Source organism: Salmo trutta, chromosome 28 (assembly GCF_901001165.1).
Source record: "Salmo trutta chromosome 28, fSalTru1.1, whole genome shotgun sequence".
Classification (NCBI taxonomy): Eukaryota; Metazoa; Chordata; class Actinopteri; order Salmoniformes; family Salmonidae; genus Salmo; species Salmo trutta.
The window spans coordinates 18,929,335-18,954,646 of NC_042984.1; the positions used below are offsets into that span (position 1 = coordinate 18,929,335).

A 25,312-nucleotide genomic window follows, 5' to 3' on the forward strand; every position below is an offset into this window, starting at 1 on the left:
TTGGGTTAAATTAGTGTTCCGTGTTGCCACTGTCTAATAATGGATGTAAAAAAAGAACAATAGCAAAAATTTGTTATGTAAAAATGATTTCATACTGCACATTTAGGGGGGCCACAAGGGGGTCCAAAATTGTTGTCACAGGGGCACTGCCCCCCCCCCCCAGAACCGCTAGTGAACCCATCCTGTACCCATTTATGTAGTACAGACTGCCAAAGCCTCCTCACATAACTCAGAGCATCCGGAACAAAGACTGTGTCCCAAATGGCACCCTATTCCCTATATAGTGCACTACTTTTGACCAGGACCCATAGGATGCCATTTGGGACACAGACAGAGACAATACACCACAGGGATATACAGTATAATGATATCAATGATAATGAATGAAAATGTCTGGTTGGCCAGCCACTTGGGCTTTGTGTCAACATTAACATCTTGCCCAATCAGGTGCGGTCCATCCCGACACTAAGACAGGAATCAACATTTTCATAAATCATTTCAAGGTGTCATCTTAAGGTTACAGGGCTAGCAGTGCATCACCAAAAGAATGTGGACACCTGCTCATTGAACATCTCATTACAAAATCATGGGCATTAATAGGGAGTTGGTCCTCCCCTTTGCTGCTATAATTTATTTCACCTTCATTTAACTAGGCACGTCAGTTAAAAACAAATTTGTATTTACAGTGACAGCCTACTCCGGCCAAACCCAGGCCAATTGTGTGCCACCCTATGGGACTCCCAGTCACAAACAGATGTGATATAGCCTGGATTCGAACCAGGTACTATAGTGACGCCTCGTGCACTGAGATGCAGTGCCTTAGACTGCTGCACCACTCGTGAGCTCTTCAGTAAGGCCATTCTACTGCCAATGTTTGTCTATGGAGATTGCATGGCTTTGTGGTCGATTTTATACACCTGTTAACAACGGGTGTGGCTGAAATAGCCAAATCCACTAAATAGAAGTGATGTCCACATGCTTTTTTATATACTGTATAGTGTACCACGCACAAGTCAGTTGCCTTTGAATTGCACAGACAATGCAAAGAAGCACTGTGAGGATTTCACTTTATATACGACCTTTTCCCAAACAGTGATTATCATAGTACCGTAAGAATTTAAATACAGTACAAATCACTGACATTTTAGTAAACAGGCTTTTAGACAGATATCCATGAAGAATAGCTGAAAAAAGGAGTCTATTTAGTTAGTCACTCATGAACGCTCTTCTATCAGCTGGGTAAGTGTAATAATTATCAGCGTTACAAGTTTTTCAATCCTCCCTACTGTGCGTCTCTATAATTGGTCCCATTACGTGGCACAGTCAGCCCTAGAACAAAGGGTTCCCAGAGAAGGGGGGGTCATTCTAAACCCTGCAGAACCCATGCCACATTGACAAGCAGGGGGCATTTACATATGCTGACAGACTCGTCCCTTCCAAGGGTGGAGCGTTAGGCACTTCATTAAACCAACATCAATATCTGCTGATGAAAAAAAAAAGGAGCAGGCCAAAACACTGGGAGACACTATAGTGAAATGACAGAGGGCTGTAACGTTCAATCTCATTTTATGGGAGATTATTATTTAAATAGAATTTCATATGTACCGGAGTACTAGTGTCTGAATATTGCCTTGTGTGTCTGTCACTAGATTGTCTGCAATTGGTTTCCACAAGCTGTTCACCCGAATATCAGCTGCCAGCATTTGTCTCCCTCTGGGATTGTTCAAGCAAAATTTTCCCCACGCAAATTTCCTCCACGTTCTGGATTTTGTTGATGTTTTGACAAAATTGCTTTATCATTTTTCGAGTGTGATTATGCTATTTTATTGCTGGTGGTATAGTAAATTGTTGTAATAATGCTAATCATTCATCCTTGAATGATTGTTGTTTTACCAACTTTACCAAGGGGATCCTACAATCAGTTACTGTGTCAGGCACAGGTGCCGTATCTGTGGATTCAGCAACAAGGTAGATAGGATATCTATCTAGAGTTGTGGTTTAGAGTTCATTGCATTCTAATTCCCTGAATTCATTCCCTGATTCTGTTAAAGAGGCTAAATCCCCCATTCAATTTGACATTTATCTGAGAACTGGGATGGGAAGCGGCTGGGTGGGGTGGAGATTCGGTGGGGTGTGAGGGTGGGAGGGTCCACTCTGGGAGGTGTCGTCCTGACCAGATGGGCCTCTCAGTGGCGTAGTAAGAGTCCTCCTCACATGGCAGAAGAGACTGCAGGATCTCACAGGACCAAGACAGGGAATCCAGGTGGCCACAGTCCCTCCTGACCAGCTGGAGAAGCGATGGGCCATCTGACACAAAATTATACACTTTTCTTTTGCTGCTGATGCTGTGTGTTGTCAATGCCTCTCCTCAACACAAAGCCCGGGCCAATCAAGGAATTTATCCAACGAAGCTAGCAGAAAATCTCTTAGTTGCACTCAGATATTCAGGGACGTTGTGAAGCAAAGCGAAACAACATTTGAATGCAAGATGCAGGCTATAGTGAGTAAGGAGCTATGAAGTGCCCAAAATGAAAAAGCAACCAACTTTTATATAAAATTACATAGAGAAAGAAAATCTGATTCACCTTCAACTAAATGTAACACTTTATCCAGAACTACCCTTTGACAATTTCTCTTTTACATAATAACATCCAATAATGCTGAAATAATTTGGGCTTATTTATTGTCAATGGTGTGAATAATTCACAGCAGTGATTTCAGGAAAAGGGGTTTTCCTTTCCTCAAATCCAAGTGAGAAAGTCGCATCTGCTCTTCGCCTGATCCTCATCTGATCCTCAACTGACCCGGACTCCCGGAGGCAGGGTGGCCCTCATCTGATCCTCAGCTGACCCGGACTCCCGGAGGCAGGGTGGCCCTCATCTGATCCTCAGCTGACCCGGAATCCCGGAGGCAGGGTGGCCCTCATCTGATCCTCAGCTGACCCGGACTCCCGGAGGCAGGGTGGCCCTCATCTGATCCTCAGCTGACCCGGACTCCCGGAGGCAGGGTGGCCCTCATCTGATCCTCAGCTGACCCGGACTCCCGGAGGCAGGGTGGCCCTCATCTGATCCTCAGCTGACCCGGACTCCCGGAGGCAGGGTGGCCCTCATCTGATCCTCAGCTGACCCGGACTCCCGGAGGCAGGCTGGGGGTAATTGTCGCCCCCTTTCTTTATTATTTTTTACTCAGAGCTGGGCTTCCCCTAAACCTGGGGCTGGGGGGACCTCTTTGTGGTCCTCAACTCATCTGAGGGGAAGGGGATAGACTGAGAGATAGAGACTGGTAGAACAACAGCTGCTGATGGGGACATAACTATCTGGTTCCTATGGAAGAGCAGCATCCTCCTGAGAGAAATTGCTGTAACCTACAGTAATCTGATTCTCACACATCCATGATAGCCATAGAATCTCTCGAAGCCACATTGTATGTGAGGGAACACATGAGGTTAAACACATTAACTTGAACACATTAGCACATGATGATCTATAATGTATTTACAATAACAATCAACAGTGCATATCATATGATGATCTTACATGGAATGCTCTTTCACACTGACACACACACAAACATAGAGATATAAAAGCCTTTATACAATGAGTGTTGAATAGACAAAGTGTAATGAAATGTATTTTGTGTTGACAAGAGAATCTGCAGGGATGCCTAAGGAACGCAAAGAATAGTTTTTTCTAACATGGTCTACTAACTCCATCTAGTGTTACAATCTGAAACATTCTAAATAGAGCAAACACCAGTGGGTTCAGCAGAGTGACCGTGATATACACTGAGTGTACATACAGAACATTAAGAACATATTCCTAATATTGACTTGCACCCCCCCGCACCCCACGCCCCCCCTTCCTTTATACAATACCCCCACCACCCTTTTGCCTTCAGAAAAGCCTCAACTAGCGGCTCCCTTGTGGCTCAGTTGGTAAAGCATGGTGTTTGCAACGCCAGGGTTGTGGGTTCGATCCCCACGGGGGACCAGTATGTTAAAACATTTTTTTTTGAAATGTATGCATTCACTACTGTAAGTTGCTCTGGATAAGAGTGTCTGCTAAATGACTAAAATGTAAATTTAACTTGTCGGGGCATGGACTCTACAAGGTGTCGAAAGTGTTCCACAGGGAAGCTGGCCCATGTTGACGCCAATACTTGGGTGGTGCACTATTCTTGATACACACAGGAAACTGTTGAGCATGAAAAACCCAGCAGTGTACCTGGCACTTACCCCTGTTCAAAGGCACTTTTATCTTGCCATTGACCCTCTGAATGACACACATACACAATCCATGTCTCAATTGTCTTAAAATTCCTTCTTTAACCTGTCTCCTCCCCTTCACCTAGACTGACTGAATTAGATTTAACAAGTGACATCAATAAGTTTTCTCCTGGATTCACCTGGTCAGTCTATCTCATGGAAAGAGGTGTTCTTAATGTTTTGTGCACTCAGTGTAAATCTAAGGTTAATTCAATAATAAACATTTCGTGGCACTATAATTAGCAATTACAAACCAAACATGAATCTGGATTCTGCCTGTCTCCTTAAATTCCCAATTATTCAACAAGTAATGGTTTTAAAACTGTACATTTGAAATAAGATAAGGTTATGAGGTTTATAATGCAGATATTTACAACAATTGCTCCAACACCCTTGAGTGTGGGTTGTGAATCATACTGCATAGAAATACATACAATTATTAACTGAACAACAGTTTGAAATCGTATACTTTACTCCATTGATCCAGGTGGATTTTATTCTCACCACAGGGTGCCCTTGAAGACATTGAGGCCAGATACGTCATTGTCCCGTCATTGTCTTTTCCTTGACCCCCACCTTATTCACACATCACCCCAGTGGGTATAGGTACTAGCAGGTACTCCTGTCCAGGGGGTGTACTTGTACATCAAGCTGCCTCGCACTACAGAAACAAGAGATAAGCTCCTGCCATATGGGCCGTTCTGGCTCGGACAAGACTACTTACCAGTGGGCATGTTAGTGTCTCAGGTATAAGTCATCATCATAAAGGGCACTTGGTGTTGCAGAAGTCTCCTGACTCGAAGAGGTTGCAGACATTGACCAAAGGGAACATAATGGCAGAGCCAAGCAGAGAGCCTGTCTGTGCCGCTGCTCCACACCACACCAGGGCGCTGTGGCTCTCGTCCCTCAGGATGACACCCACCATTACCTTCACATAGGACAGGGTCCCCGTGAAGAAGACCCACGACAGAACCTGAGGATTACATTGTGACTTTATTAGTTAGGTAACACGTACTAATCAAGTGTAAGAATTCAAGTACCCTAGCACGACATACCTGATTCTATACTAGTCAAAGGTTTGATGATCAGTTGATTAGTGGAATCAGATGTGTAGTGACAGGGGAGAAACTAAAATGTGCACTCCCAGGGTTTCCCAATTGCGGTCCTGGGGCCCCCCGGGTGCATGTTCCCCCCCCCCCCCCCCCCCCCCCTAGCACTACATAGCTGATTCAAATAATAAAATCTTGATGATGAGTTTGTTATTTGAATCATCTGTGTAGTGCTAGGGCAAAAAACTAAACGTGCACTGAGTGTGGGCCCCAGGACCGAGTTTGTGAAACCCTACCATAAAGGACCGCAACAACTTTGTTACCTTTGCTTTTCTTGAATACCAAGGATCAATAACTGTGACAGTTTGATAGATAAGTGTTTCTGAGAAAGTGTCTCTAGACTGAGGCCTATTTCTACAGGTGGAGTTGTCACTCACTATGATGGTTTCTCCCAGCACAGAGCCTTGTAGTATTGGACATGGACTCATGGCGGCCATGGCCATGTTGTATCCTCCAAAGACTGAGCCCAGGAGACACAGTACACCCAGCAACACTAGTGACCTGAGCGCAAAACAGGAAACCAGAAAACAGTTTGCTAACTGTTTATCTGAAGAATGTCATTCAACATAAAGATAACCACTGAGATTGCTGCAGTGATGGGTAGCTGAATGTCTATGTCAGAGTACAAACAATATCTATGTTCACCTGAGAACGCTGTAAAAAATGGTTACTTATTGAACGGCAGGAAGCAATTTCTGCACATAATGCTGTCAAAGCTGAGATAATAATACATATTGATTTGAGTGTTTGTCCATAAATGTTTGTTGTTGCTTTATCGTCAATAAAAGAGGAAAGCTTGAGGCTATTTGGGGTTTTACCTTTTCGGAAAGAACAGGGCGACTATACAGGCCACTGGGTTGGCACAGGATGCCAGAGCCGCCGACAGGTGATAAGCCAGGTTACCGTAGGGCATGCAGGAGTACGTCTGCACCGAGGGCAACAGGCCGTTGGTTGCCCCGTTCACACAGACCACCATGAAATAGATAAAAGCTAACTGATAAACAGAGTGGCCTGGTTTAGCCAGCTGTGGCCTAGCCTGACCTGATACCTCACTGTGGGGTTTTGGGTTAGAGTTCTGCACGTCGGTTACCACTCCAGGGTTGTCGAGACCGAAGCAGACCGACGCCACTGTGTCAGTGTCTGAAACCAGGTTCTCTGTGGACAGTTCAAAGCTGCGTGGGAACCTGTTGAGGGCAAAGAACGCCAGCAGGCTGATGCACATCATCGCCGCCAAGAAGAAGAAAAACACCTCTGTGGAAAAGTTGGGCAGTAGATACTGGGTCTGGACAATGTATATGTCCTTTTCAGTGAGGTTACCAGAGGACTGAGTGGCATTCACACACTTGGCCATGCCGACGCCCTGGCCGAGAGCCACCAGACCAGGGATAAAGCCACTCAGGCCCTCTCCAATGAAGTAGGTGGTGATGTAGTGGGCTGGCAGCTGCATCATGAAGGGCAGGAAGGTAACAGAGGAAGTACAATCCACCAAGGCCAGGAAAAGGGTTAGAATAAAGAAGACTGTGCTCCGTGGTGCCGCTGCCACCACCGTGGTCTCATCCCAGAAGAACGCCAACTGTACACAGGCCAGGACGCCAATGGACAACACACTGTAGATGACAGCGCTCTCCCTCAGCCGGCCCGGACACAGCTTGTGCATGACAGTGACCAGCAGAGGCCCCAAGTTGGCCAGCTGGATGATGACTGTCAGGTAGGATGGTAGTTCCCAGCCCTCGGGGAGGGTGTTGACAATGAGGGGGAGCTCCACCCACAGGCCATTGACAGCCACCCAGGAGCCCAGGCCGAAGCAGCAGGCCAGAACATGGACCAGCAGAGACATGGCTGTATTGTAGCTGGTCCCAGTCAGGTCAGGTGAGGTGAGGTAGTCTTCTGGAGGAACTTCAGATCTGAAGTGAAGATATATCGGATTGAACAGTTTAAACCCGGCCAGCCTTCAGAACCTAGAAAAAGAGGAAACTAGAGATTATCTTAAGAAATACTGAAAGCCAGTAGCGGTGCGTGGGTAAAATCACTGGGGAATCAAAGCCAGAAAAAAAGCCATATTACAACCTATATGTTGTTATAATTGCATTGTTTGTTCTATAACCTGTTAGTTTCAATGCTTTGCCACCGTGATATATAGGCCTAAGGCTGAGATAATAAGAAGACACAGTGGTAGAATAAATTCAATCATACCTTTGTTTCATCACAAAACCGGAGAGCAACATCTGTCCACAAAGCATATTGCATGTAGCAAACAGTTACATGACCTACAGCATGGTCAAGCAAGTTAATGTTTCTGATATTTTCAGACTACTAAACTAAACAACTATTGAGTTAGAACCAATGAGAGTTACTGCGAGTTGCCTCCACTATTCCAGAACCATTTCATCTTCAACATCATCAAATAACCTATAAGCACCTACTTTGTATGCTTAGTCTAATACAGTGACAACTAAATATATCAAAAACAACTTAGTCCAATTAATGTAAGCTAAATATGCTGTGGCTGTCCATTGTTCTGCCATTGTCCTCTCTTTCATGTTGACGAAACGGTCTATGACTGTGTTATACAGTACACGCTTTTAGTTTTTGCTGTCCTACGCTACCTGGCTAGAATGCTTGCTCGCTAGCCTTAACTTCCTTTAATGGGCAATGATGAGCCAGCTAGTTAAAATTAGCCTACTACATCTAGCTACATACTGAACTTCCATCCTCTAAGGGCCAGGGGCACAATGTATGAATTTATGGTTGGATCAGAATTGCTGTTATAATCAATGACCAGTACGGAGAATTAAATAAAACCGCAAGTCTAAATCCCTATCTCTATCCATGGCTAATTTAGGAAAGAAACTATTTTAGGTAGCTAGATAGCCACTGCAGGACAACGAGATGCAACAATTCAATTTTTTTCTGTCAATTATATTTTGCTTTTGATGTGATGTGATTGGTGTGAAGCCAAATCCAAACTTGCTTCCCTTGGTGAACCAGGACCATTCACAGTTGAGCTCACTCAGTTTAGCTCAACGCTAGCTGGCTATTATTGTATACTTTTTTTATCAAGGGAGGCGAAATGCTTGCTGGTTTCCATTGCATTCAATGCTACGGGTTTCAACAATGTCATACTCTTTTTGACCAAACAGCATCAGATAGATGGGTTACACATACAGAGACAGAGGGACGCTGTTTCACTCGCTCTGATGCTTTTCCGGTGAGATACTGTACATTCAGCCTCTTGCGAATTGAATGAAAATTATGAAACATATTTTGGGGGAAAGCCTGGCTTCCCTTGGCATCCATTAATACACGCCACTGCTAAAAGACACTGCTGCTAAAACTAGCAAGCTAGATCGAGGATGAAATGAGTTGAACAATAATAATATTGGTAAAAATGTGAAGTATTATAGTACCAAATCTATCAACAAGTTGGCCTAACCCTAGCCTAGACCAGGGGTTCCAAAACATTTTCACTCAGGCTCCCCTTCCAGCATTGGGAACACTGGAAAACTGCTGATGCACTATCAATTTCAAATTGCACCTTGTGCATTATTGCAACTTTCAGGAGTAAGTTGAAAGCCAGACTGAGTTCCTTTTTTATTTTTGGGAACTACTGGCCTAGACCATGACCATCGTTACTGTATAACCAAGAGTAAATATCACATTGTTATTGTGGGTTTACCAAATCAAAGGATCAGTTTTGCCTTTTAGATCATAATGAATCAGATTAAATAGAAAGATTCTAGATCAGCACTCCTACTCTGAGACTCTTTGTGGATACGTGCCCTGTTATTGAATGTGCATTCATTTTGTCATTGGAATTTGATCTTTAACTTTTTGCCAAACAGCTTTTAACCCTACTGTTTTACACTTTAGCTGTGAGTCACACAGGGTGAAGCAACCTGGCATAAGCAGATCTAGGTCAACTGGTTCAACTCTGATGCTCTCTGCGTGCCCTGTAATTTATGCACAGGGTGTTGTTGCTCAAGGGTGCAAATGTCACACGTCACACTTTGAAATGACTGGTTTAGTTAATTAGTTACACTTTGATTACCTAAATGTTATACTGCATGTTAAATTAAAAAAATAAATGTAAGTCAAGGACAAATACCTAACTAACTGTGTAGATGGAGTAGTGAGAATCAGATGTATTGTATTTTTCAATTATACAGAGATGAGACCATGAAACCTTGAGACAATACTAGCAATTGTAACAGAGAAGTATTCAGTCTACTCAACGCATTCTTCTTACATGTCAAGCAGCTGAAGTAATTTTCACTTCCCTAACACTTCCCTCTAGAAACACAACGTACCATATGGCTGTGGGGGCCAGTCGGATGCCTAACTACGACCCAGATCACACAGGACACACACTTCTCAGAGGCCTTAACTCGTGACAATCCAAACCTTGAACTGGCTCAAACTTCACTCTCTGTACCCAAAGTAGCAAATGTTTCACTCTTCTCATTGTTCAGCTAAACATTTGATCAGTTTCATATCAACCATTGTAACGATGCCATGTATACACAATTAAGAATGACTATATTATTCTTGAGACATCATTTGCTTTATATTTACTGGCTGTGGCTTTTAAGGAACTGGTGCTATTAGCATGTGTATTTTCGCATGGCCACCTGCACCTCAAAGCTCTGTATTAAAATGTTTACTTCTGGAACTCAAGTCTCCCCTTTTACTTTTAAAAAGTTAACATTGTTACTGCACAATGGAAAAGTCTAAGAGGGATCCTTGGGAAGTCTAAGTGGGAACCGACGTCACTTGAAATTTAAAATGGTCCATTGAAATGTAAAACAGTTAAAGTAAGGGTTAAGGGAAGGGTTAAGGTTAGGGGTTGAGGTTAGGAGTTGAGGTTAGGAGTTAAGGTTATGGTTAGGGTTTAGGGCAGGGACATCCCATGGATACCACTTAGCACAATTCGGTCTACATGGCCCTGCTCATTTCCTATCCTTGCTAGTGAAAATCAGACAGGCATTTAGCTTCCACACAGGATTTCATGATGTTGGGCCTAACAAATGAGACAATGTCTGAGCCAATACATCACATACTGTGTATCTGGCTTACAAAGCACCAATGTGTTACAGTAATGTAGATGGTCAGTGTGAACTGCAAGAACTTTCACTTCATATTGATCACTATTATCTTTTGTCAGGGGAATGGATAATCAGAATCTGCCTGAAAATACCTTCTTTACAATATTGATTTGAAATTGATACACTTTAACTTCCATGATTGTTCCATTGCATGACCATAAGGCAATATTACATTTCCAATACAGCTCATAGGAACCAAGAAGATAAAACAAGTATACTCACAGGTTTCTTGAGCCACTGAATGGATGCCTTATTGAGGAATCCAACATCCTCCCTCTCTCATCTTATATACAGACCTTTGGGACAATGCCACCGGCTTCTCCTTCACACACAGGCAGGAGGAGAACTAGGGAACTAGTGCCTTGTGGGTAGTTCAGAGTCCAGTCCAGCAGTCAGCTCCACCGTGTAAGAGTAAACTGAGCAGCTGTGCAGCTGTGTCCTTTTTAAATCTGTACAACAGCCATAAAGTTAGATACATAATAGAGATGGGACGTCCCCTTTCCTCTGCCTGCCCAGCCCTGAGAGACTAATGGGAGACCTATGGTCCCTCATCTCATTCCACAATTATGTGAATGGGAAATTCAGGAAGAAAGCGAGGCTGCTTATATCAGAGGTAGTCAGGTAATACAACCCAGGGTGTGTGTGTTTTTGTGTGTGTGTAAATGATTGGGATGTTGTATGGTCCTTTTAATCATAACAATAATATCCAATAAAAATCCATCTGTTTATTGACCTACAGAATATACATTGATTAAGACATGAGAGGGCATCTACTCAACATCTTTGACCAATAATGACTCTGGTGAACACTAACTGAGATTCACATGAACTTTTTATAGGCCTACACCGCTTTATCCTTTTACCAACAACAATAGTCCATGAGAACAATAACAATATCAGGGATCCCTCCCGAGTGGCGCAGCGGTCTAAGGCACTGCATCTCAGTGCTTGAGGTGTCACTACAGACACCCTGGTTTGAATCCAGGCTGTAGCACAGATTGGAATATGTTCCGGGATTCTTCCAATGACATTGAGGAGTACACCACATCAGTCACTGGCATTATCAATAAGTGTATCGAGGATTTCGTCCAAACAGTGACTGTACGTGCATACCCCAATCGGAAGCCATGGATTACAGGCAACATTCGCACTGAGCTAAAGGGTAGAGCTGCTGCTTTCAAGGAGCGGGACTTTAACCCGGAAGCTTATAAGAAATACCGCTATGCCCTCCGATGAACCATCAAACAGGCAAAGCGTCATTACAGGACTAAGATCGAATAGTACTACACCAGCTCCGATGATAGTCAGATGTGGCAGGGCTTGCAAACTATTACAGACTACAAAGGGAAGCAAAGCCGAGAGCTGCCCAGTGACACGAGCCTACCAGATGAGCTAAATAACTTCTATGCTTGCTTTGAGGCAAGTAACACTGAAACATGCATGAGAGTATCAGCTATTCCGGACGACTGTGTGATCACAGCCGATGTGAGCTGACATTTTCAACCTCTCCCTGTCTGAGTCTGTAATACTAACATGTTTCAAGCAGACCACCATAGTCCTTGTGCACAAGAACACTAAGGTAACCTGCCTAAATGACTACCGACACATAGCACTCACATCTGTAGCCATGAAATGCTTTGAAACGCTCGTCATGGCTCACATCAACACCATCATCAAATAAACCCTAGACCCCCTCCAATTTGCATACTGCACCAACATATCCACAAATTATGCAATCTCTATTGCACTCCACACCGCCCTTTCACACCTGGACAAAAGGAACACCTATGAGAGAATGCTATTCATTGACTACAGCTCAGCGTTCAACACCATAGTGCCCTCAAAGCTCATCACTAAGCTAAGGACCCTGGGACTAAACACCTCCGTCTGCAACTGGATGCTGGACTTCATGACGGGCCGGCCCCAGGTGGTAACGGTAGGTAACAACACATACGCAACGCTGATCCTCAACACGGGGGCCCCTCTGGGGTGCGTGCTCAGCCCCCCCTTGTACTTCCTATTCACTCCTGACTGCACGGCCAGGCACGACTCCAACACCATCATTAAGATTTGCTGATGACACAACAGTGGTAGGCCTGATCACCGATAACGATGAGACAGCATATAGGGAGGAGGTCAGAGACCTGACCGTGTGGTGCAAGGACAACAATCTCTCCCTCAACGTGATCAAGACAAAGGAGATTATTGTGGACTACAGGAAAAGGAGGACCAAGCACGCCCCCATTCTCATCGACGGGGCTGTAGTGGAGCAGGTTGAGAGCTTCAAGTTCCTTGGCGTCCACATCACCAACAAACTAACATGGTCTAAGAACACCAAGACAGTCGTGAAGAGGGCACGACAAAACCTATTCCCCCTCAGGAGACTGAAAATATTGGGCATGGGTCCCCAGATCATCAAAAGGTTTTACAGCTGCACCATCGAGAGCATCCTGATGGGTTGCACCACTACTCAGCCCCCGACCGCAAGGCACTACAGAGGGTAGTACGTACGGCCCAGTACATCACCGGGACAAAGCTTCCTGCCATCCAGGACCTCTATACCAGGCGGTGTCAGAGGAAGACCCTAGAAATTGTCAAAGACTCCAGCCACCCTAGTCATAGACTGTTCTCTCTGTTCCGCACGGCAAGCGGTACCGGAGCGCCAAGTCTAGGTCCAAGAGGCTCCTAAATAGCTTCTACCCCCAAGCCATAAGACTCCTGATCAGCTAATCAAATGGCTGCCCAGACTATTTGCATTGCCCCCCCCCCCCCGGAATGCTGCTGCTACTCTCTGTTATTATCAATAGATCTGTTATTATCTCTCTGTTATTACCTGTAGATGACAGCGCTCTCCCTCAGCCGGCCCGGACACAGCTTGTGCATGACAGTGACCAGCAGAGGCCCCAAGTTGGCCAGCTGGATGATGACTGTCAGGTAGGATGGTAGTTCCCAGCCCTCGGGGAGGGTGTTGACAATGAAGGGGAGCTCCACCCACAGGCCGTTGACAGCCACCCAGGAGCCCAGGCCGAAGCAGCAGGCCAGAACATGGACCAGCAGAGACATGGCTGTATTGTAGCTGGTCCCAGTCAGGTCAGGTGAGGTGAGGTAGTCTTCTGAAGGAACTTCAGATCTGAAGTGAAGATATATCGGATTGAACAGTTTAAACCCGGCCAGCCTTCAGAGGCTAGAAAAAGAGGAAACTAGAGATTATCTTAAGAAATACTGAAAGTCAGTAGCGGTGCGTGGGTAAAATCACTGGGGAATCAAAGCCAGAAAAAAAGCCATATTACAACCTATATGTTGTTATAATTGCATTGTTTGTTCTATAACCTGTTAGTTTCAATGCTTTGCCACCGTGATATATAGGCCTAAGGCCAAGACAATAAGAAGACACAGTGGTAGAATAAATTCAATCATACCTTTGTTTCATCACAAAACCGGAGAGCAACATCTGTCCACAAAGCATATTGCATGTAACAAACAGTTACATGACTGTCACGACTCCCACCGAAGGTGGCTCCCCCTCCTGCTCGGGTGGCGCTCGGTGGTCGTCGTCACCAGCCTACTAGCTGCCGCTGATTCCCTTTTGTTTTCCCCTTTTTCCGTTATTGTTTGCACCTGTTCTGTGTTGGGGTGATTAGCGGGGCTATATTAGCCAGTAGGCCCGCCTGCTCTTTGTGCGGGATTGTTTCTATGTATGCTGTGCTTGGTGACACGCTGATTTTGTATTTTGCCTTAGTGCATGTGTTTGCGCCAACAGTGTTTTGTCCCCTGTGTTTGGGGCACTTTGTTTTGTGTGCGCTCTGATCGCTGTTTGGGGTGGCTTGTGTTTTAGCCGTTGTGCTCATTAAAGCCACTACCCTGTATCGCTGCTTCCTGCATTTGATTCCTCGCCAGAACGACACCCAAGCCTTACAGAATTCTGCACCACTATGGAGTCAGCAGGAGCAGCTGCCAACCCCCTTCCCTTGATGGAGGAATGCATGCTCCATCACACCTCAGTCCTCCATCGGATTGGATCCGCGATGGACCAAATGATGGAGGGGATGGACCGATGGGAGAGGAGTGGTCTCCTCTCTCCACCTCCGGCTCCTCAGCCACATCCTCCTCTCACTGCGTCTGGCTCCGGCGCGCTTCGTCTTGAGCTCCTGAGGGAGTATGATGGAGCGGCGGCTGGGTGCCAGGGATTTCTGCTCCAGCTCATGCTGTACCTGGCCACCGTAAGACCTGCTCCCTCGGGGGAGGAAGGTGTGAGTGTCCTTGTTTCCTGCCTGACGGGCCGAGCTCTGGAGTGGGCGAACGCAGTCTGGAATGGTCCGGACTCGGCGAGGGATCACTAGCCGCTTTCGGGCCGTGTTCGACCACCCTCCGGAGGGACAAGCGGGTGAGCGGCTGTTCCACCTCAGGCAGGAAACAAGGAGCGCGCAGGACTTCGCGCTGGAGTTCAGGACTTTGGCTGCTGGGGCGGGGTGGAACGACAGGGCACTGATAGACCATCACAGGTGTAGTGTAGCTAGCTTGTCGGGACACCGCTCTCTCCCTCGACGAGTTGATCGACATGTCCATCCGACTGGACAATCTGCTTGCTGCCCACGGGCGTTCGGAAAGGGTCCTGTCCATTCCACCTCCGTGCACTCCCGCCCCTACTCCCATGGAGTTAGGGGGGGCCGTGACGAGGGGTACCGGAGGAGGTGGCTCCTCCTACACCAGCTGTGGTCGGAGAGGACACATGGCCGACCGGTGCTGGAGGAGTCAGTCTGGGAGTCGAGAGGGCAAGCAGAACACTTCTCGGTCACCCCAGGTGAGTCAGCACCAAACTCACCCAGAACCCCCTGTTGGTCACATGTTCGTATTAATTTTGTTTTCTGATTTTTCTCCCTCTTCCCAGCTTAAGGCGCTAGTCGATTCAGGCGCAGCTGGGAACTTTATGGATCGTGGACTCGCCATCAAGCTGGGCATTCCGCTAGTGCCGATAGATCCCTCCCTTCCCCGTGCACTCCCTAGATAGCCGGCCATTAGGGTCAGGGCTGGTCAGCGAGGCCACGGTTCCACTGGCTTCCTTATCGATTCGCCTGCGTTTCTGGTGGTGCTGGGGGTTCCCTGGCTGGCTGATCACAATCCCCGGATTTCGTGGAAACAGGGGGTTCTCCAGGGGTGGTCAGAGGAGTGTTCAGGGAGGTGTATAGAAGTTTCCATAGGTGCCACGTCGGTGGAGAGTTCAGACCAGGTTTCCACCGTGCGCATTCCCCCTGAATACGGCGATTTAGCGATCGCTTTTTGTAAAAAGAGGGCGACCAAATTACCACCTCATCGACAGGGGGATTGTGCGATAGATTTCCAGGTTAACGCTGCGCTTCCCAAGAGTCACGTGTACCCATTGTCACAGGAGGAGATGGTGGCTATGGAGACATATGTCACGGAATCTCTGGGACAGGGGTACATTCGGCCCTCCATTTCACCCGTCTCCTCGAGTTTCTTTTTTGCGAAGAAAAAGGAGGGAGGTCTGCGTCCGTGCATTGATTACAGAGGTCTAAATGCTATCACGGTGGGGTTTAGTTACCCGCTACCTCTCATCGCCATGGCAGTGGAAACATTTCACGGAGCAAGATTCTTCACAAAACTGGACCTCAGGAGCGCATATAACCTGGTGCGTATTAAGGATGGAGACGAGTGGAAAACCGCATTTAGTACCACATCTGGCCATTATGAGTACCTCGTCATGCCGTATGGGTTAAAGAATGCTTCCAATCCTTTGTGGACGAGGTTCTCAGAGACCTGCTCGGTCAGGGTGTGGTGGTGTACATCGATGACATTTTGATCTACTCCGCCACACGCGCCGCGCATGTGTCTCTGGTGCGTAAAGTGCTTGGGCGGCTGCTGGAGCATGACCTGTACGTCAAGGCTAAGAAATGTGAGTTCTCCAAACGAGCCGTCTCTTTTCTGGGATATCGCATTTCCACCACAGGGGTGGTGATGGAATGTGACCGCGTTACGGCCGCACGTAATTGGCCGACTCCAACCACGGTGAAGGAGGTGCAGCGGTTCTTGGGGTTTGCCAATTACTACCGGTGGACACGTCCGAGGCTGGGGTAGGAGCGGTGCTGTCGCGGCGTTCGGGCGCGCCTCCGAAGCTTCGCCCCTGTGCGTTCTTTTCTAAGAAGCTGAGTCCGGCGGAGCGCAACTATGATGTGGGGGACAGGGAGTTGTTAGCCATGGTCAACGCCCTGAAGGTGTGGAGACATTGGCTTGAGGGGGCACGACACCCTTTCCTCATCTGGACTGATCACCGTAACCTGGAGTAAATCCGGGCAGCGAGGAGACTTAACCCTCGTCAAGCCAGGTGGGCCCTGTTTTTTACGAGGTTTCAATTCACCCTGTCGTACATTCCAGGTTCCCGGAACCTGAAGGCTGACGCACTGTCGCATCTCCACGACACCGAGGAGCGGACCATTGATCCTACTCCCATACTCCCTGCCTCCTGTTTGGTGGCACCAGTGGTCTGGGAGGTGGATGCGGACATCGAGCGGGCGGGGCAGTCAGAACCCACTCCACCTCAGTGTCCCGCGGGTCGGAGGTACGTCCCGCTCGGTGTTCGCAATCGTCTGATCCAGTGGTCGCACACTCTACCCTCCTCGGGTCATCCTGGTGTGGAACGGACGGTGCGAGGCCTGAAGGGGAAGTACTGGTGGCCCACTTTGGTTAAGGATGTTAGGCGCTATGTCTCCTCCTGTTCGGTGTGCGCCCAGTGTAAGGCTCCTAGTCACCTGCCTTGAGGGAATCTACAGCCCCTCCCCGTTCCACAGCGACCGTGGTCCCACCTGTCGGTGGATTTCCTCACGGATCTCCCGCCGTCTCAGGGTAATACCACGATTCTGGTCGTTGTGGATCGGTTCTCGAAGTCCTGCCGTCTACTCCCTTTGCCTGGTCTTCCTACGGCCCTACAGACCACGGAGGCCCTGTTTACGCATGTCTTCCGGCAGTACGGGGTGCCCGAGGACATCGTCTCTGATCGGGGTCCCCAGTTCACGTCCAGGGTGTGGAAGTCGTTTATGGAGAAGCTGGGGGTCTCGGTCAGTTTGACCTCGGGTTTTCACCCCGAGAGTAATGGGCAGGTGGAACGTATTAATCAGGATGTGGACAGGTTTCTGCGGTCCTATTCAAAGCCGTTCAAAGTCCTGAGGAGAATAAACGAGGTGTGTAATAGGTTACAACTTCCTTCATATTACTGTATTAACCCCTCGTTTCATGTGTCTCTCCTCAGGCCGGTGGTAGCTGGTCCGCTGCAGGACGCTGAGGTGCGGGAGGTCCCTCCGCCCCCCCTGGACATCGGGGGGGCTCCGGTGTACACAGTCCGGTCCATCTTGGACTCTCGACGTCAGGTGGGGGGCCTGCAGTACCTCGTGGACTGGGAAGGGTACGGTCCGGAGAAGAGGTGCTGGGTCCCGGTGGGGGACATTCTGGATCCAGCCCTGCTTCAGGAATTCCACAGCCTCCATCCGGATCGCCCTGCACCTCACCCTCCGGGTCGTCCTCGAGGCCAGCGTTGGCGCGCTGCGGGAGACGCGCGTCGGGGGGGTTCTGTCACAACGTCCACAGAAGGTGGTGCCTCTCCTCGGTCGGGCGGTGCTCGGCGGTCGTCGTCGCCGGCCTATTAGCTGCCACCGATCCATGTCTCTGTGTCTGTTAGTTATGTTTGTTTAGTTCTGCACCTGTTCCTTGTTAGTCATTAGTGGGGGGTTATTTAGTTTGTCTGTTTCGTTTGGGGATTCGTGCGGGACTGTTACTTGTCATGTTTATTGTGGTAGTCAGGATTTTCTTGTGTTTGGCTACGCCGTGCATTTTTGTTAGGCATTAAGGTTGCCGGGCTGCGCCCCGTCTGTGTGGATTTTGGAGCTGTCCTTCTGTGTATTTTGATTGTGCACCCTGCCTTGCTGCGGCAATAGTTCTTGTGGATTATTAAACGTTTGTTCAACGGACTTCAGTCTCCTGCGCTTGACTCTACCTCATCCTGCAATCTCAGGATATTGTGACAGAGATGCAACAATTCAAGTTTTTTCTGTCAATTATATTTCGCTTTTGATGTGATGTGATTGGTGTGAAGCCAAATCCAAACTGGCTTCCCTTGGTGCACCAGAACCATTCACATTTGAGCTCACTCAGTTTATCTCAACGCTAGCTGGCTATTGTTGTATACTTGTTTTATCAAGGGAGTGTCACGTCCAGACCAGTATAAGGGTTATTTGTTATTGTAGTTTGGTCAGGACGTGGCAGAGGGTATTTTGTTTATGTGGTTCGGGGTGGTGATTTATGTAGTAGGGTGTTTGATTTATTATTTCCGGGTTTTGGTCTATGTTCTATGTTTTGTATTTCTATGTTCTTTCTGGTTTGTTGTATTTCTATGTTTAGGTTGATGGGGATAGGACTCTCAATTGGAGGCAGGTGCTTTCTCGTTGCCTCTGATTGAGAGTCCTATATATGGGTAATTGTTTGGTTTGGTGTTGTGGGAGATTGTTTCTTGTTTTGCCTGTGTGAGCCTGACAAGACTGTTCTGTTGTTCGTGAGTTCTTCGTTTTGTTATTTTAGTGTTCTCTTTATTTAAAAATAAATACAAGATGAGCATCCACATTCCTGCTGCGTTTTGGTCCTCTATCCACGACGACAACCGTTACAGAATCTCCCACCACAATAGGACCAAGCAGCGGAGAAGGGAGCGATGGGAATATGATATGGACTGTCGGGAAAAGGAGACATGGGCAGAGTTGAGGAGAGGCATTTCCAGGGCTGTGGAGGATTTAAGGGAACCCGAGAGGCAGCCCCAAGATTTTATTGCGGGGGGGGGCACACGGGTAGTTTGGCTGGGCGAGGAGTGAGCCCCAGGCCAAATCCCTGTACCTTTTTTGCGCAACCAGTGACTGGACAGGTCCCGTGCTTCGGGGTAATGGGTACTGTGGCGAGGCCAAGTATTTTTAGGCCAGTACGCGCAGTACCAGCACCCCGCATTTGCCAGGGGGAAGTGGGCATCCAGCCAGTAAGAGCGATGCCAGTTCTGCGCTCGAGACCGCCAGTACGCCTCTACGGTCCAGTGCGTCAGCCCAGTCCGACTCGTCCTGTTCCCGCTCCCCGCACTAGCCCTGAGGTGCGTGTTCCCAGGCTGATACCTCCAGTACCAGCACCACGCATCAGCCTTCCAGTGCGTCAACCCAGTCTGACTCGTCCTGTTCCCGCTCCCCGCACTAGCCCTGAGGTGCGTGTTCCCAGGCTGATACCTCCAGTACCAGCACCACGCATCAGGCTTCCAGTGCGTCAACCCAGTCTGACTCGTCCTGTTCCCGCTCCCCGCACTAGCCCTGAGGTGCGTGTTCCCAGGCTGATACCTCCAGTACCAGTACCACGCATCAGGCTTCCAGTGCGTCAACCCAGTCCGACTCGGCCTGTTCCCGCTCCCCGCACTAGCCCTGAGGTGCGTGTCCCCAGACTGGCACATCCAGTACCAGTACCACGCATCAGGCTTCCAGTGTGTCAGCCCAGCCTCGAGAGTTCGGCACCAGTGTGCAGTCCAGAGTATCCGGCACCAGTGTGCAGTCCAGAGTATCCGGCACCAGCGTGCAGTCCAGAGTATCCCGGCAACAGTGTCTAGTCCGGAACCGAGGGAGACTGCCTGCGACCCGGAACCGAGGGAGACTGCCTGTGACCCGGAACCGAGGGAGACTGCCTGCAACCCGGAACCGAGGGAGTCTGCCTGCGACCCGGAACCGAGGGAGTCTGCCTGCGACCCGGAACCGAGGGAGTCTGCCTGCGACCCGGAACCGAGAGGGCCTGCCTGCGACCCGGAACAGAGGGGGTCGGCCTGCGACCCGGGACCGAGGGAATCTGCCTGTGACCCAGAACCGGGTGAGTCTGCCTATGACCCGGAACCAAGGGAGTCTATCAGCAACCCGGAACTGAGTAAGTCTTTTGACGATCCGGAACTAAATATGATTAACTGTGTATCAAATGAGTCTGCCTACAGTGTGGAACGGAAGAGGTCTGCCAACGATCCGGAACGATGGGAGTCTGCCTACGGCCCGAAACTGAGCAAGTCTGTCTGCATTCTGGAGGACAGTAGGCCAGAGCCAGAACCACCTCCTGTATAGGTGGGTTGGGGAGGGGGGTGTAGCACAAGTGCCGTCGGTGACGGCAGCCACCCTCCCTTCCCTCCCTTTAGATTAGGGGGATTTTTTGTTGTTGTTGTTTTGTTTTTTATTGTTTATTTATGAGGTGCATCCGGGGTCTGCACCTTTAAGGGGGGGGGGGGGGGTACTGTCACGTCCTGACCAGTATAAGGGTTATTTGTTATTGTAGTTTGGTCAGGACGTGGCAGAGGGTATTTTGTTTATGTGGTTCGGGGTGGTGATTTATGTAGTAGGGTGTTTGATTTATTATTTCCGGGTTTTGGTCTATGTTCTATGTTTTGTATTTCTATGTTCTATCTGGTTTGTTGTATTTCTATGTTTATGTTGATGGGGGGTAGGACTCTCAATTGGAGGCAGGTGCTTTCTCGTTGCCTCTGATTGAGAGTCCTATATATGGGTAATTGTTTGGTTTGGTGTTGTGGGAGATTGTTTCTTGTTTTGCCTGTGTGAGCATGACAAGACTGTTTTGTTGTTCGTGAGTTCTTCGTTTTGTATTTTGGTGTTTTCTTTATTTAAAAATAAATACAAGATGAGCATCTGCATTCCTGCTGCGTTTTGGTCCTCTATCCCCGACGACAACCGTTACAGGGAGGCGAAATGCTTGCTCAATGCTACGGGTTTCAACAATGTCATACTCTTTTTGACCAAACAGCATCAGATAGATGGGTTACACATACAGAGACAGAGGGGCGCTGTTTCACTCGCTCTGATGCTTTTCCGGTGAGATACTGTACATTCAGCCTCTTGCGAATTGAATGAAAAGTATGAAACACATTTTGGGGGAAAGCCTGGCTTCCCTTGGCATCCATTAATACACGCCACTGCTTAAAGACACTACTGCTAAAATTATCAAGCTAGATCGAGGATGAAATGAGTAGAACAATAATAATATTGGTAAGAATTTGAAGTATTATAGTACCAAATCTCTCTGCAAGGATCTATCAACAAGTAGGCCTAACCCTAGCCCAGACCAGGGGTTTCCAAACATTTTCACTCAGGCTCCCCTTCCAGCATTGGGAACACTGGAAAACTGCTGATGCACTATCAATTTCAAATTGCACCTTGTGCATTATTGCAACTTTCAGGAGTAAGTTGAAAGCCAGACTGAGTTCCTTTTTTATTTTTGGGAACTACTGGCCTAGACCATGACCATCGTTACTGTATAACCAAGAGTAAATATCACATTGTTATTGTGGGTTTACCAAATCAAAGGATCAGTTTTGCCTTTTAGATCATAATGAATCAGATTAAATAGAAAGATTCTAGATCAGCACTCCTACTCTGAGACTCTTTGTGGATACGTGCCCTGTTATTGAATGTGCATTCATTTTGTCATTGGAATTTGATCTTTAACTTTTTGCCAAACAGCTTTTAACCCTACTGTTTTACACTTTAGCTGTGAGTCACACAGGGTGAAGCAACCTGGCATAAGCAGATCTAGGTCAACTGGTTCAACTCTGATGCTCTCTGCGTGCCCTGTAATTTATGCACAGGGTGTTGTTGCTCAAGGGTGCAAATGTCACACGTCACACTTTGAAATGACTGGTTTAGTTAATTAGTTACACTTTGATTACCTAAATGTTATACTGCATGTTAAATTAAAAAAATAAATGTAAGTCAAGGACAAATACCTAACTAACTGTGTAGATGGAGTAGTGAGAATCAGATGTATTGTATTTTTCAATTATACAGAGATGAGACCATGAAACCTTGAGACAATACTAGCAATTGTAACAGAGAAGTATTCAGTCTACTCAACGCATTCTTCTTACATGTCAAGCAGCTGAAGTAATTTTCACTTCCCTAACACTTCCCTCTAGAAACACAACGTACCATATGGCTGTGGGGGCCAGTCGGATGCCTAACTACGACCCAGATCACACAGGACACACACTTCTCAGAGGCCTTAACTCGTGACAATCCAAACCTTGAACTGGCTCAAACTTCACTCTCTGTACCCAAAGTAGCAAATGTTTCACTCTTCTCATTGTTCAGCTAAACATTTGATCAGTTTCATATCAACCATTGTAACGATGCCATGTATACACAATTAAGAATGACTATATTATTCTTGAGACATCATTTGCTTTATATTTACTGGCTGTGGCTTTTAAGGAACTGGTGCTATTAGCATGTGTATTTTCGCATGGCTACCTGCACCTCAAAGCTCTGTATTAAAATGTTTACTTCTGGAACTCAAGTCTCCCCTTTTACTTTTAAAAAGTTAACATTGTTACTGCACAATGGAAAAGTCTAAGAGGGATCCTTGGGAAGTCTAAGTGGGAACCGACGTCACTTGAAATTTAAAATGGTCCATTGAAATTTAAAACAGTTAAAGTAAGGGTTAAGGGAAGGGTTAAGGTTAGGGGTTCAGGTTAGGAGTTAAGGTTAGGAGTTAAGGTTATGGTTAGGGTTTAGGGCAGGGACATCCCAAGGATACCACTTAGCACAATTCGGTCTACATGGCCCTGCTCATTTCCTATCTCTGCTAGTGAAAATCAGACAGGCATTTAGCTTCCACACAGGATTTCATGATGTTGGGCCTAACAAATGAGACAATGTCAGAGCCAATACCATCACATACTGTGTATCTGGCTTACAAAGCACCAATGTGTTACAGTAATGTAGATGGTCAGTGTGAACTGCAAGAACTTTCACTTCATATTGATCACTATTATCTTTTGTCAGGGGAATGGATAATCAGAATCTGCCTGAAAATACCTTCTTTACAATATTGATTTGAAATTGATACACTTTAACTTCCATGATTGTTCCATTGCATGACCATAAGGCAATATTACATTTCCAATACAGCTCATAGGAACCAAGAAGATAAAACAAGTATACTCACAGGTTTCTTGAGCCACTGAATGGATGCCTTATTGAGGAATCCAACATCCTCCCTCTCTCATCTTATATACAGACCTTTGGGACAATGCCACCGGCTTCTCCTTCACACACAGGCAGGAGGAGAACTAGGGAACTAGTGCCTTGTGGGTAGTTCAGAGTCCAGTCCAGTAGTCAGCTCCACCGTGTAAGAGTAAACTGAGCAGCTGTGCAGCTGTGTCCTTTTTAAATCTGTACAACAGCCATAAAGTTAGATACATAATAGAGATGGGAAGTCCCCTTTCCTCTGCCTGCCCAGCCCTGAGAGACTAATGGGAGACCTATGGTCCCTCATCTCATTCCACAATTATGTGAATGGGAAATTCAGGAAGAAAGCGAGGTTGCTTATATCAGAGGTAGTCAGGTAATACAACCCAGGGTGTGTGTGTTTTTGTGTGTGTGTAAATGATTGGGATGTTGTATGGTCCTTTTAATCATAACAATAATATCCAATAAAAATCCATCTGTTTATTGACCTACAGAATATACATTGATTAAGACATGAGAGGGCATCTACTCAACATCTTTGACCAATAATGACTCTGGTGAACACTAACTGAGATTCACATGAACTTTTTATAGGCCTACACCGCTTTATCCTTTTACCAACAACAATAGTCCATGAGAACAATAACAATATCAGGGATCCCTCCCGAGTGGCGCAGCGGTCTAAGGCACTGCATCTCAGTGCTTGAGGTGTCACTACAGACACCCTGGTTCGAATCCAGGCTGTAGCACAGATTGGAATATGTTCCGGGATTCTTCCAATGACATTGAGGAGTACACCACATCAGTCACTGGCATTATCAATAAGTGTATCGAGGATTTCGTCCAAACAGTGACTGTACGTGCATACCCCAATCGGAAGCCATGGATTACAGGCAACATTCGCACTGAGCTAAAGGGCAGAGCTGCCACTTTCAAGGATTGGGACTTTAACTCGGAAGATTATAAGAAATCCCGCTATGCCCTCCGACTAACCATCAAACAGGCAAAGCGTCATTACAGGACTAAGCTCAAACCGTACTACACCGACTCCGATGATAGTCGGATGTGGCAGGGCTTGCAAACAATTACAGACTACAAAGGGAAGCACAGCTGAGAGCTGCCCAGTGACACGAGTCTACCAGACGAGCTAAATAACTTCTATGCTTGCTTTGAGGCAAGTAACACTGAAACATGCATGAGAGCATCAGCTATTCCGGTCGACTGTGTGATCACGCTCTCCGCAGCCGATGTGAGCTGACATTTTCAACCTCTCCCTGTCTGAGTCTGTAATACTAACATGTTTCAAGCAGACCACCATAGCCCTTGTGCACAAGAACACTAAGGTAACCTGCCTAAATGACTACCGACACATAGCACTCACATCTGTAGACATGAAATGCTTTGAAAGGCTGGTCATTGCTCACATCAACACCATCATCCCATAAACCCTAGACCCCCTCCAATTTGCATACTGCACCAACATATCCACAAATGATGCAATCTCTATTGCACTCCACACCGCCCTTTCACACCTGGACAAAAGGAACACCTATGAGAGAATGCTATTCATTGACTACAGCTCAGCGTTCAACACCATAGTGCCCTCAAAGCTCATCACTAAGCTAAGGACCCTGGGACTAAACACCTCCGTCTGCAACTGGATGCTGGACTTCCTGACGGGCCGGCCCCAGGTGGTAACGGTAGGTAACAACACATACGCAACGCTGATCCTCACACGGGGGCCCCTCTGGGGTGCGTGCTCAGCCCCCCCTTGTACTTCCTATTCACTCC

At 47.2% G+C, this 25,312-nt stretch overlaps 1 protein-coding gene across 5 annotated transcripts; it reads right to left on the minus strand.

Annotated features, from left to right (window-relative positions):
- Positions 1-4,359: 4,359 nt before the first annotated feature.
- On the minus strand, positions 4,360-24,244 carry LOC115165684 (solute carrier family 52, riboflavin transporter, member 3-A). Of its 5 annotated transcripts, none has more exons than XM_029718964.1 (5): positions 23,499-24,244; positions 13,309-13,605; positions 6,192-6,980; positions 5,751-5,874; positions 4,360-5,237 (listed from the first exon to the last, which is right to left on the minus strand). In XM_029718964.1, the coding sequence occupies exons 1-5, from the start codon at positions 23,543-23,545 to the stop codon at positions 5,025-5,027; spliced, it is 1,470 nt and encodes a 489-aa protein (XP_029574824.1). In that variant the 5' UTR covers positions 23,546-24,244; the 3' UTR covers positions 4,360-5,024. The 5 variants fall into 5 exon arrangements, with proteins under 5 accessions (XP_029574824.1, XP_029574829.1, XP_029574825.1 ...); XM_029718969.1 differs by having other exon boundaries at positions 13,309-13,659; XM_029718965.1 differs by lacking the exon at positions 23,499-24,244 and adding an exon at positions 10,698-10,924 and having other exon boundaries at positions 6,192-7,331; positions 13,309-13,395.
- Positions 24,245-25,312: the final 1,068 nt, after the last annotated feature.

Excerpts from the sequence above, each read along its gene's own strand:
- LOC115165684 (XM_029718964.1), bottom strand. The coding sequence starts at position 23,545 with ATGTTGGATTCCTCAATAAGGCATCCATTCAGTGGCTCAAGAAACCT. Across the intron at positions 13,606-23,498 it reads TTCAGTGGCTCAAGAAACCT|ATCTGAAGTTCCTTCAGAAG; the intron begins GTGAGTATACTT and ends TCTTCACTTCAG. Across the intron at positions 5,875-6,191 it reads GCCCTGTTCTTTCCGAAAAG|GTCACTAGTGTTGCTGGGTG; the intron begins GTAAAACCCCAA and ends TTTTGCGCTCAG.